Genomic DNA, 12,894 nt, shown 5'->3' with positions numbered 1-12,894 from the left:
AATATTGTCATATTGCCTCTTGTTTTACAAACATCTTTAACTTTCATGTACGGTACTTATTTTTTTTTTTTTTCAGAATGGAACCTTGGATAATTGTGGGCAGCCTGTGAAAAATATTCAAGGGAATTACTTCTCTTTGTCACTGATGTATCTTCTAAGCCCTGTTGCCTAACTCCATTTTTAGTTTGTCGCTACAGTCTATTCCATAGAATAGACATTATTTTGTTGTACTTTTTTTTACTTTATACTTTTCATTAAGTGACACATGTGTCAATATATTGATAACAAAATCCTATAATTTATTTTCTACAAAAGAAACTTCTAAACAACTTAATAATCAATGCAATAATCCACTTAACCGAGTTATGTATTTTAAACCAAGGGGTGAAAGTGTGAGGTGTAGGAATACCCTTTGTCTGTTTTTTAGCTCACCTGAGCAAGCTCATAGTTATCTTTTATGATTGCCTTTTGTCTGTCGTGTTACATTTGCCTTGTTAAAGGGACCTTTTCACAGATTTTGCCATGTATTGAAGCTTGTCATTAAAAATGCTTTATATTGTTAAATGTACAAATTGGATCTAAAAAGCTCCAGTAAAAAAACAAGAATAAAATTAAAGAAAGAAAAAAAAGTAACCCTGAACAGGGCTCAAGCCACTGACTCCTAGAGTAAAAGTCTAACGCTTAGACCACTCAGCCATCCGTGCTCATACAATGAATGATGTATTTTATACTTTATTCAAGCAATCCTCATAGTGTCACAAATATAACGACAACAACAGAACTCAAATTATTCAAAAGTTTCGCGTTGCAACGCTTTATAATTTTCAGGTTGTTAAGTCAAAAGATGCATATAATGGATATTTTAGGGCATGGTAAATGTTCAGTATTACTGTTTCCTCATAAATATCATAACTACAATGAAAATTTGCGAATCTGAAACAATTGGTCTGAAGATTTGTCCCAATTATATCATGGACGAGTTTGAAAATGGTTCCGTTTGGTTCAAGACATGGTGGCCACAAGGCGTGGCATTTTTCCTTATATGGTTATAGTAAAACCTTGTTAACACTGTTAAAGTCACATTTATAGTCCAATCTTCACCAAACATGGTCAGAACATTTGTTCTAATTATATCTTGGATGAGTTCGAAAATGGTTCCTGTGTGTTGAAAAGCATTTTGCCTTGTATGGCTTTGGTAAAAAAAACTCTAGAAGTCACATTTATGGTCCAATATTAAGAAACTTGGTCACAACATTCGCTCTAATGATAGTTAAAAGCTGAGTTAAAATTTGGTTATGGTTGGTTGAAAAATATGGCCCCCAGGGTGTGGGGTATTTTTCCTTACATGGCTACAGTAAAACCTGAGTAAAACCTGTTTAGCACTCTAGAAGTCAAATTTTTAGTCCAATCTTCATGAAACTTTTTAAAATATTTGTTCTAATGATATCTGGGCTGGGTTCCAAAATGAGTCCTGTCCATTGAAAAACATGGCCTCCAGGGGGTGGCTCATGTTTTGTTATCTGGCTGTAGTAAAACCATGTTAACTCTCTAGAAGTCACGTTTATGGTCCAATCTGTATGAAACTTGATCAGAACTTTTGTTCTAATGCTGAGTTGTTCTTAAAAAATTAATGTACTAATGAAACTTGGTCAGAACATTTTTTCTAATGATATATGGGCCGAGTTAGAAAATGGTTCCTGTGCTTTGTAAAACATGGCGGCCAGTGGGCGTGGCTTTTCTCCTCAAATGGCTATAGTAAACCATTGTTCTTTCAACAGAAGTCTATATTAAATAAGCTTGGTCAGAACATTTGTTCTAATGCTAGCTCCACTGAATTCTAAAATGGTTATGGTTATTTAAAAAATACGGCCTCCATGGGGCGGTGCAGTTTTTCCTTATATGACTATAGTTAAACCTTGTTAACTTTCTAGTTGATATTTTGGCCAAGTTTGAAAATGTTTTCATAATCATTTCAAAAGTTGCAGAAAGCAGTTCAGTTCCCTGAAGTCTCAGGTGAGTGACTGTGTGCCTCTGGCCCTCTTGTCTATCTGCCTGCCCCTCCATTAGCATGTCTATCAACAAAACTGGATCTTGCAATTTCTCAAAAAGTAATGAAGATACATTGTTTAAACCTGGTATAGCACGAGTATTCTTTGATCAGCCCCTCTTACCCTCTCAATGAATACACCTAAGATTTTAAAGTGAAAAGAGTTTAGAACACTCATTTTTAGCTCACCTGAGCACAACCTGCTCATGGTGAGCTTTTGTGATCGCTTTTTGTCAGTCGTCCGTCATGCGCCATCAACATTTGCCCTTTTAATTCTCTAGAGGCCACATTTCTTGTCCAATCTTCATGAAATTTGGTCAGAAGATTGGTCTCAATTGTATCTTGGATGAGTTCGAAAATGGTAACTTTTGCTTGAAAAACATGGTTGCCAAGGGGCGGGGCATTTTTCCTTATATGGCTATAGTAAAATCTTGTTAACATTCTAGAGGCCTTATTTATTGTCTGATCTTCATAAACTTGGTCAGAAGATTCATCCCAATAATATCTTGGACGAGTTTGAAAATGATGTCGGTTGGTTGAAAAACATGGCTGCCAGGGGTCGGTGCATTTTTCCTTATATGACTATAGTAAAACCTTGTTAACACTTTAGAGGCCACATTTATTTTCCGATCTTCATGAAACTTGATCAGAAGATTTGTCCCAATGATATCTTGGATGAGTTCAGAAATGGTAACCTTTGCTTGAAAAACATGGCTGCCAAGGGGCGGGGCATTTTTCCTTATATGGCTTTATATGGCTATAGTAAAATCTTGTATACACTAGAGGCCACATTAATTGTCCAATCTTCATGAAACTTGGTCAGAAGATTCATCCCAATAATATCTTGGACGAGTTCGAAAATGAGGCCGGTTTGTTGAAAAACATGGCCGCCAGGGGGCGGGGCATTTTTCCTTATATGGCTATAGTAAAACCTTGTTAACATTCTAGAGGCCACATTTATTTATCGATCTTCATGAAACTTAGTCAGAAGATTTGTCCCAATGATATCTTGGATGAGTTTGAAAATGGTAACCTTTGCTTGAAAAACATGACTGCCAAGGGGCGGGGCTTTTTGCCTTATATGGCTATAGTAAAATCTTATTAACACTCTAGAGGCCACATTTATTGTCCAATCTTCATCAAACTTGGTCAGAAGATTCATCCCAATAATATCTTAGACGAGATCAGAAATGATGCCGGTTTGTTGAAAAACATGGCCGCCAGGGTGCGGGGCATTTTTCCTTATATGGCTATAGTAAAACCTTGTTAACACTCTAGAGGCCACATAATATATTGTCCAATCTTCATGAAATATGGTCAGAAGATTTGTCTTATTGATATCGTGGATGAGTTCGAAAATGGTTACGTTTGCTTGAAAAACATGGCTGCCAAGGGGTGAGGCATTTTTCCTTATATGGCTATATTGCTATAGTAAAATCTTGTTAACACTAGAGGCCCTATTTATAGTTTGATGTTCATGAAACTTGGTCAGAAGATTCATCCCAATAATATCTTGGACGAGATCAAAAATGATGCCGGTTGGTTGAAAAAAACATGGCCACCTTGGGGGCGGGGCATTTTCCTTATATGGCTTAAGTCAAACTTTGTTAACACTCTAGAGGTCACATTTATTTTCCGATCATCATGAAACTTGGTCAGAAGATTTGTCCCAATGATATCTTAGATGAGTTTGAAAATGGTTTTGGTTGCTTTAAAAACATGGCCACCAGGGGTGGGGCATTTTTCCTTATATGGCTATTTATGGCTTAAGTAAAACCTTGTTTACACTCTAGAGGCCACATTTATTGTCCAATCTTCATGAAATTTGGTCAGAAGATTGGTCTCCATGATATCTTGGATGAGTTCGAAAATAATTATGTGTGCTCGAAAAACATGGCTTCCAAGGGGCGGGGCATTTTTCCTAATATGGCTATAGTAAAATCTTGTTCACAATCTAGAGGCCACATTTACTGTCCGATCTTCATTAAACTTGGTCAGAAGATTCATCCCGATAATATCTTGGAAGAGTTCAAAAATGATGCCGGTTTGTTAAAAAACATGGCTGCCAGGGGGCGGGGCATTTTTCCTTAGATGGCTATAGTAAAACCTTGTTTAGACTCTAGAGGCCACATTTATTTTCATCTTCATGAAACTTGGTCAGAAGATTTGTCTCAATAATATCTTGTTATCTCATGTGAGCGACTTTGGGCATTTCAGGCCCTCTTGTTGTTATGAACTTGTCAATCTATAGTTTTTTCTTGGACACAACAACACATATTGTAATATATACTGTATTAAAATCAGCAATATTTTGACAATTTACTGGCTTGATTTAGCTTTCAGTAGTTATCTGTATCTTGTACAATTTTACTCATAAGTATGGCCCAATTTTTGATACTATGGGCATGTGCTTGTTCTATAAATAGTCTCAGAATGGGAATAAGAAACTTTTGTTCAAGTTGTTCTTAGAATACAGTTACTCATTTGTCACAAAAAAGCAACTTATAACACATTTAAACTAATGATAATAACCAAATAGTACATCAATGTTTACATATTCCTGGTAAATGGATAAATTGAATGTATATATTTGTTTCTACTGTGCATGGTAAGCTTTTTTAATAAATTGGCACATACATTTTGTTATGTTCTACAGCCTGTGCAAATCAGGACACTGCTATTACTCAAAAAGCACTTAAGCTAGGTGTATTCAACTTGAAAGGTGGATTAAGGTCAATATCGGGAATATGTAATATTTTCTTTTAGATTTTGCTGTGAAAAAAATGTGGTTGTTATGAATACAGAAATAATTGAAAACTAATATGAATCCTGTTATAACTCAAAAAATACTCAAGCTTGATTGATAAAACTTAGTATTTGAATCAATTATATATGGCGTATGCATGGTAATTCATTGTTTTGTTAAGTCATTCATTTAGAATTCATTCATTCCAAGCTTGCAATAGTTTATATTATTAAACTTATAAAAATGTAATATATACGCATGATTTGAAGAAAATTAAGAAATTATACCTTTTGGCATTGAAAAAAAAGAAAAAAGTACATTATTTGGGATAGAGCGCAGTTATGGTCCAACTATGTCTGTTGTTGTGCCTTAAGTGTCATCAACTGTAAGCTTGTTACCACTGTTGAGGCAACTTTTTTATATCCAATCTTGATGAAACTTGGTAAGAATGTTTATCTTGACAATATCTAGGTTTAAATTAGAATATAGATTTTGTGTGTCAAATCTAAGAAAACCTTGTTGCTTCTTTAGAAAACACACAAATGTTGTTGCTTCTTTAGAAAACTCACAAATGACTCTTAAACTTTTGTATCTTGAAATTATGCCGTTCTTAAATCTGGGTCATTTGCCTCCAAAAACAAGGTCACCACAACAAATCGGAGAAGAACCTTTCCACCATGTTAGAGGCCACATTTATGACTCAATCTTTATCAAACTTGGTCTGAATGTTTATCGAGACAATATCTTGGTTGAGTTTTAATGTGGGTCACATTCGTCTATAAACTAGGTCACCAGGTCAAATGTTTTTTTAACGTGTCACAGCACTATGACTCAATCTTGATAAAACTTATGTGGTAGAAAGCAAAGTTACCAAATAAAGTGTTTGAAAATAAATAAATTAGTAAGGAAATATGAAATCTGATGAATTGATAAGTTTAAGGAAAACACTACTATTGTCTTGTTCTGAATATGTGTAAGAATTTTTGTTACAATTTCTGTATATTTAAAGTGCAAAAGTAAAAATAAATTGCCCCATCAGTGCAAAAAGGAACCATGTGCAATTTAACTTTAATAGCACATGATACCTTTTTGCACCAATTCGACAAAATGTTCTTACAAGTTTAAATTGTTTCAATAGGTTTACTCAGACATGGACTTTTAAGCTCACCTGTCACAAAGTGACATGGTGAGCTTATGTGACCGTGTGATGTCCAGCGTCCGTATGTGCGTGCGTGCGTGTGTGCATCCGTCAACAGTTTGCTTGTGTAGACAGTAGAGTTCACAGTTTTCATCCAATCTTTATGAAATTTGGTCAGAATGTTTATCTTGATGAAATCTGGGTTGGGATTGTATTTGGGTCATCTGGGGTAAAAAACTAGGTCACTTGGTCAAAAACTAGGTCAAATAATTGAAAAACCTTGTGTAGACTATAGAGGTCGCAGTTTTCATCCAATCTTTATGAAATTTGGTCAGAATGTTTATCTTGATGAAATCTGGGTTGGGATTGTATTTGGGTCATCTTGGGTCAAAAACTAGGTCACTAGGTCAAATAATAGAAAAACCTTGTGTAGACAATATAGGTCGAAGTTTTCATTCAATCTTTATGAAATTTGGTCAGAATGTTTATCTTGATGAAATCTGGGTTGGGATTGTATTTGGGTCATCTGGGGTCAAAAACTAGGTCACTAGGTCAAAAACTAGGTCAAATAATAGAAAAACCTTGTGTAGACAAAAGAGGTCGCAGTTTTATCCAATCTCTATGAAATTTGGTCAGATTGTTTATCTTGATGAAATCTGGGTTGGGATTGTTTTTGGGTCATCTGAGGTCAAAAACTAGGACACTAGGTCAAATAATAGAAAAAACGTTACAATTTGTTTGTGTAGACAGTAGAGGTCAGAGTTTTCATCCAATCTTTATGAAATTTGGTCAGAATGTTTATCTTGATAAAAACTGGGTTTGGATTGTATTTGGGTCATCTGGGGTCAAAAACTAGGTCAATAGGTCAAATAATAGAAAAACCTTGTATAGACAATATAGGTCGCAGTTTTCATCCAATCTTTATGAAATTTGGTCAGAATGTTTATCTTGATGAAATCTGGGTTGGGATTGTATTTGGGTCATCTTGGGTCAAAAACTAGGTCACAAGGTCAAATAATACAAAAAACCTTGTGTAGACAATAGAGGTCACAGTTTTTATCCAATCTTCATGAAATTTGGTCAGAATGTTTGTCTTGAATAAATCTGGGTTGGGATTGTATTTGGGTCATCTAGGGTCAAAAACTAGGTCACTAGGTCAAATAATAGAAAAACCTTGTGTAGGCAATAGAGGTCACAGTTTTCATCCAATCTTTATAAAATTTGATTAGAATGTTTATCTTGGTGAAATCTGGGTTGGGATTGTATTTGGGTCACCTGGGGTCAAAAACTAGATCAATAGGTCAAATATTCGAAAAACTTTGTGTAGACAATAGAGGTCACAGTTTTCATCCAATCTTTATGTATGAAATTTGGTCAGAATGTTTATCTTGATGAAATCTGGGTTGGGATTGTATTTGGTTAGTCAGGTGAGCGATTCAGGGCCATCATGGCCCTCTTGTTATTATTTAGGGTTGAGATTTTATTGTTCTATTTATTTAATTTTTAATATTTCACTTGGGATAGCTTTTTGTCTGTTGTTTGTCACTCCAGAATCTATATGTATTTCCCCAAATTTGAAATGCACGACCTTACTGTACAACACCTATGCTCCTCTTCAAATGGTCAAGATCACAAATCAAGTGCTTAAGTAAAGAATTTAATTTTTTGCTCAGTACTTTTTACATCCTTGGAAGGATTTTAATATCAATTCTGATTATTATTCCCCATGATGAGACAATGTGCAGCGTGCAACTCCCATGTTCCTTTGTGAACGTTTAAGGTCGCAATTCAAGGTAAAAGGGTATACAACTTTGTTTCTGCTCGTTTTCATTTCACGGTTGAGTGGAGTTTAATATATCTTTGAATTATTACTCCCTCTTATCAGCAGAAAATGTTTTGCCATGTTTATGGTTAACGTTCAAGGTCACGATTAAAGGTCAAAGTTCATTATTTATTTTTTGCTGTGCAACTTTTGAAAGCCTCAGATAATATAAGCCTCAGCATATATATATATGTACGAGTTATATCACTCCTCGGTGAAAGGTCAACGTTCTCCAAATTTGCTTTAGGGGCATATGGCACATCTTGTGACACACCTTGTTTTTAATGATCTCAACTTATTTAATAAACAGATCTGGTTCATAGAATATTTCAGCATACAGCTAGGTGGGCATTTAGGGCCATATTGGTGAACTTTCTGTGCGTTTTGTTGCACTTTGTGAGTCAGCATTATCTGTTGTTAATATTAGGCATGATAAAGTTTACATCAAATGTTTGTATTTTGTATTTTTCTACTGGAATGTATTGTACTATTTATTGAACAGATGATGAATCTTAGTTAAGCTGTTTGTATGTTTGAATAATTAATTGTCTTGGATAGATGATTCATGTAGTGGAATTTATGCTGTGCCAACCCAAACTGAACATGTATCTTGTCTTGTGTGCTTTTAGTCTATATAGTCTATATATCCAGACATATTGTTTGAAATCATTGGACGATGTATCTACAATTATCACCTCTTTGCGATGATAAAAATCTGTAAAAGAAGGTTTTCTCTGCATGGGATTAAATTCAGAATAAGTAAAAATAATTTAATTTACTTGACAAGTTCATGCCAAATTTTGCTATAAACAATCTTAATCTTAATGTATTCAGATTCTTAGTGGGTTTTGGCCTTCTTAACAATTGCTTTATAAACTTGTAAGCATGTAAACATCAGCAAAAATGTCATGAAAGACAGTTACATTCCTAAGGCATTTATTTTTTAGCAAGAAAGATGATCCGACACTGTAAATAAATGCAAATGTGTTTGTGTGTATTATTTTTATATCCTTAACTATTCATATTATAATTACTGTATGCATTTTTTAAATGTGGGCAACTAATATAGCATGAATACAATGGGTTAAGATCTATAATTGACAAAAAGCATTAGTCTAATAGCAGTTTTAACATTTTAATGGTGTTAAACAAATGTGTTATTGTGTTTTCTTTTGTTTGAATGAGTTTGTGTTGTCTGTAAAAAAAAGTGTCAAAATTGCATGTGTGAATAAATCTGAAGCTCTCTATAGTTGCAGTCTTGTGTCAAACTTGTATCAAAATAATTTGCATTTTGTATTAAAGATAATTTTAATGTGAACATGTTAATCAGACTTGTTTGCTTGTCTGTAACAGAGATATTCATAATTTTGTTTTATCAGACAGATGGATTCTGGGGTATTAACATTACTTTTCATGGACCAGTCTTGATTAATCTAATGATATATAAACCCTGCATGGAACTGAGCTTACAATTGCATTTGGGGTGTGTTGGGTAAAGGTCACAGTTACTTAACGTAGAAAAATGTCATGTGCTCATTGATTGAAATTAAAAGAGGTTATCTACTGAAATGGTGTGTATAGATAGATTACACGAAGACCTAGCTTGAGATTGCTTTTTATGCCCTTTGGCATATAGCAGTTGAACTGTCCGTCAGTCAGTATGTCAGTCTGTCTGTCCGTCAAAAAAAAACTTTAACATTGGCCATAACTTTTTCACTATTGAAGATAGCAACTTGATATTTGGCATGCATATCTCATGGAGCTGAACATTTTGAGTGGTGAAAGGTGAAGGTCAAGGTCATCCTTCAAGGTCAAATGTCAAATATATGGCGTTTGGCGGTCCGAAAACTTTAACATTGGCAATAACTTTTTCAATATTGAAGATATCAACTTGATATTTGGCATGCATGTGTATCTCATGAAGCTGCACATTTTGAGTGGTAGAAGTTCAAGGTCAAGGTCATCTTTCAAGGTCAAAGGTCAAAAAAAATAATCAAAGCAGCGTTCTCATGACGCTGCACATTTTGAGTGGTGGAAGTTCAAGGTCACGGTCATCCTTCAAGGTCAAGGTCATCCTTCAAGGTCAAAGGTAAACAAATAAATAAAAAAATTCAAAGCAGCATTATCATGAAGCTGCACATTTTGAGTGGTGGAAGGTCAAGGTCATCCTTCAAGGTCAAAGGTCCAAAAAAAAATCAAAGCGGTGTTCTCATGAAGCTGCACATTTTGAGGGGTGGAAGTTCAAGGTCAAGGTCATCCTTCAAGGTCAAAGGTAATTTTTTTTTACAAAATTCAAAGCAGCGAAATAGGGGGCATTGTGTTTCTGACGAACACATCTCTTTTCATTTAAAGTAATAACTAAAATTTTGAAAACCTGGTTTCATAATGCTACCATGTGTCTTTATAATTGATTGGTTATCACTTAGATCTTCTTTTTATGCTCTCTCAAAATTTATTTTAGGGGGAGCAAATAGTCGCCGCTTCGTCTGTCCGTGCGTGCGTGCGTCTGTCTGTCCGTCTGTGTGCAATTTTTGTCCCGGCTATTTCTCAGCAACTTATGACCGGAATTCAATGAAACTTTATGGGAAGCTTCACTACCAAGAGGAGATGTGATTATTATCAGTGGGTTCTGGTCGGATGATTTTTCACAGAGTTATGGCCCTATGAAATTTTATATAAAAAAATTATTGTCCCCCCAACTACTGTGCCCTCAAGACGTTTCCTTTTATCTGAATATATAGTGCAATATTGTGACAAAAAAAACCTTTGGGGAGCATCACCCGTCTCCGACGGTTTCTTGTTACAAATAGTTATTAGAATATTGATACCTCTATTTTAATTCTAAAACATTGTCCCCATTACACAAATATTGAATACTGTATGGTGGAAAATTTTCTCCAACTGCAATTTGTGTAGGCGTTAATTCAATCCATATGGTCCATAGGGCAGTTTTCATTCTGCAATAGTGGAACCTGGTAAACACTAAATAGGCTCTGTTTTAATAAGGCGCATTATTAAATGTTGAAAGTGTTTATGAGGCTATTATGTGGCATCTTTTCACAATTCTAATGTCTTTTATGTGAAATCAACATTTAATTAGATGTTATTAATGGATCATATGTGCATATATGACATGATCTCACTTGATTAACCAAAAATGCTGTTCATTTCATTACCATTTCAAATTGTGAAGAATATACAGAGAACAAGTCTGTGTCAGCATGAAGCGTCCCTGTCTCGCAGCCGTACATTCGGATCAAGACTACGAATTCATCAAATCTCTGCTAAAATTAACTTCAATCGGATCACTATCCTTTCTCAATTCCAGAGTCACATATGCAAATGAAGGCTTTTGTCGATCTATTCAACTCAGCAATTTTCGATACCATCTTTATTATGTGAAAACACAAAAAAAATAATGGCCAAAAAATGCAAAATTGTATACGTTTTTACTTATCGCTACACACAAACTTAATGAAATATAAAATAAAGTTTAAAAAATTGCAAATTTTCAAAATTGAACTTTACAGTTTTTTAGGGTAAATTACGTTTATAACACGTGTTTTGCACGTAAAACACGTGAAAACACACCTAGATAAAAAAAGCTTTTTAAATGGCAAAAACAAGCAAAGTTCAAATTTTACAAATTTGCAATTTTATAATTTTATAATGATTCTTTAACAGAAAAGTATCGAGCTTTTTGAACTGCTCAAACGTTGTATTTATAAACACAAAATAAACGTTATTTTTACCTTCCCAGACATAAAAATAAAATAAAGATAAAAAATTGCAAATTTGTTAAATTTGAACTTTGTTTGTTTTTGACAGTAAAAACTTCTTGTTATGTGAAAACACAAACATATAATGGCAAAATTGTGTTTTCAGGACAGACGTGTTAATTAAATGATGTTGAAAAATTGCGATTTGAACTTTGCTAGTTTTTATGCTAAAACACACATAATAAACGCGTTTTTGCTGTTTAATGTAAGGTTCAAATTTTACAAATTTGCAATTTTCTAAAAATTATGCCAAAAAAGCAAGGTATCGAGCTTTTCCAACGTTTACTCATTGCTACACACAATATCAACGTGTTTTAACCGTCCCAGATGCAAATAAAATGAAGTTCAAGTATTGCAAATTTATTTACATGCGAAAACACACATGATAAACGTGTTTTTACTATTTAATGTAAATTTCAAATTTTACAAATTTGCAATTGTTTAACTATGATGCCTAAACAACAAAGTATGAAGCTTTTCGAACTGTCTCAACTGTTCATACGTTGTATTCATCGCCTCACACAAAATAAACGTATATTAACATTCCTAGACATGCAAGTAAAATAACGTTCAATAATTGCAACTTTGTTAAATTGGAACTTATAATAAGTTACACGTCATAATTGAGCTGCAAAAGATACGTATAAACGTGTTTTACCTTTAAAAGCATGCAAAAAAATAAGAACATATAAATAAGGTGCATTAAAGACACAGAAAATATAAATAAGACACATTTGCGTCTTTCATTTCTTAAAAAAAAGCATGTGAATCTGGAGCAATACATTTATTACTGACACATTATTCTATAAGTCGACAGACAACATAAGTTCAAAGTGGGAACCACACTTAAAAAGATCCGTTTTCGCATGATACTGGTTGTATAGCAAGCAATACATTTATAACAGACACATTATTCTAAAAGTAGACAGACAACATAAGTTCAAAGAGGGAACCGCAATTAAATAAGATCCATGTTTGCATGATACTGGATGTATAGCAAGTAGTCAAATATTAATTATAGCTTGCATTAGTTGCAATAATTTTGTTAAGTGCGCGTGCCATTGAACGTTGCGTTAAGCATACAGATTTCAATGATAAACACTAGACTGGCAAACGTTATCTTACAAGCTGTTAAGTACTTTTGAATACATACACGCTATGAAGTGTACCAGTGGGAACTATAAACAGGCAGATGCGGTGGTTAGAGCAGACGCTTTTAGCATTCGTCGTCTGCTTAATTTTACTGCAGTTATCCACACAGGCAGTCACGGGTTACGGTTCCTAGCGTAGTTAAGCCCATACTGATTTGCAAAATTGCCTCTACATTATTTGTGAGCTAACACTCACAAATAAAAACTGATA

At 34.2% G+C, this 12,894-nt stretch overlaps 1 protein-coding gene across 2 annotated transcripts in view; it reads left to right on the top strand.

The window, feature by feature from the left end:
* Positions 1-8,998, top strand: part of LOC127862917 (uncharacterized) — a 32,156-nt gene extending 23,158 nt beyond the window's left edge. For both annotated transcript variants that reach the window (XM_052402190.1, XM_052402191.1), the window contains exon 3: positions 77-8,998. In XM_052402190.1, coding sequence (XP_052258150.1) covers positions 77-93 — 17 coding nt within the window. In that variant the 3' untranslated portion in view covers positions 94-8,998. The remainder of the gene's footprint in view (positions 1-76) is intronic.
* Positions 8,999-12,894: the final 3,896 nt, after the last annotated feature.

Source organism: Dreissena polymorpha, chromosome 16 (assembly GCF_020536995.1).
Source record: "Dreissena polymorpha isolate Duluth1 chromosome 16, UMN_Dpol_1.0, whole genome shotgun sequence".
Classification (NCBI taxonomy): Eukaryota; Metazoa; Mollusca; class Bivalvia; order Myida; family Dreissenidae; genus Dreissena; species Dreissena polymorpha.
The sequence above is the reverse complement of the archived record's forward strand: the minus strand, read 5'-3'. Positions and strand labels throughout refer to the sequence as shown.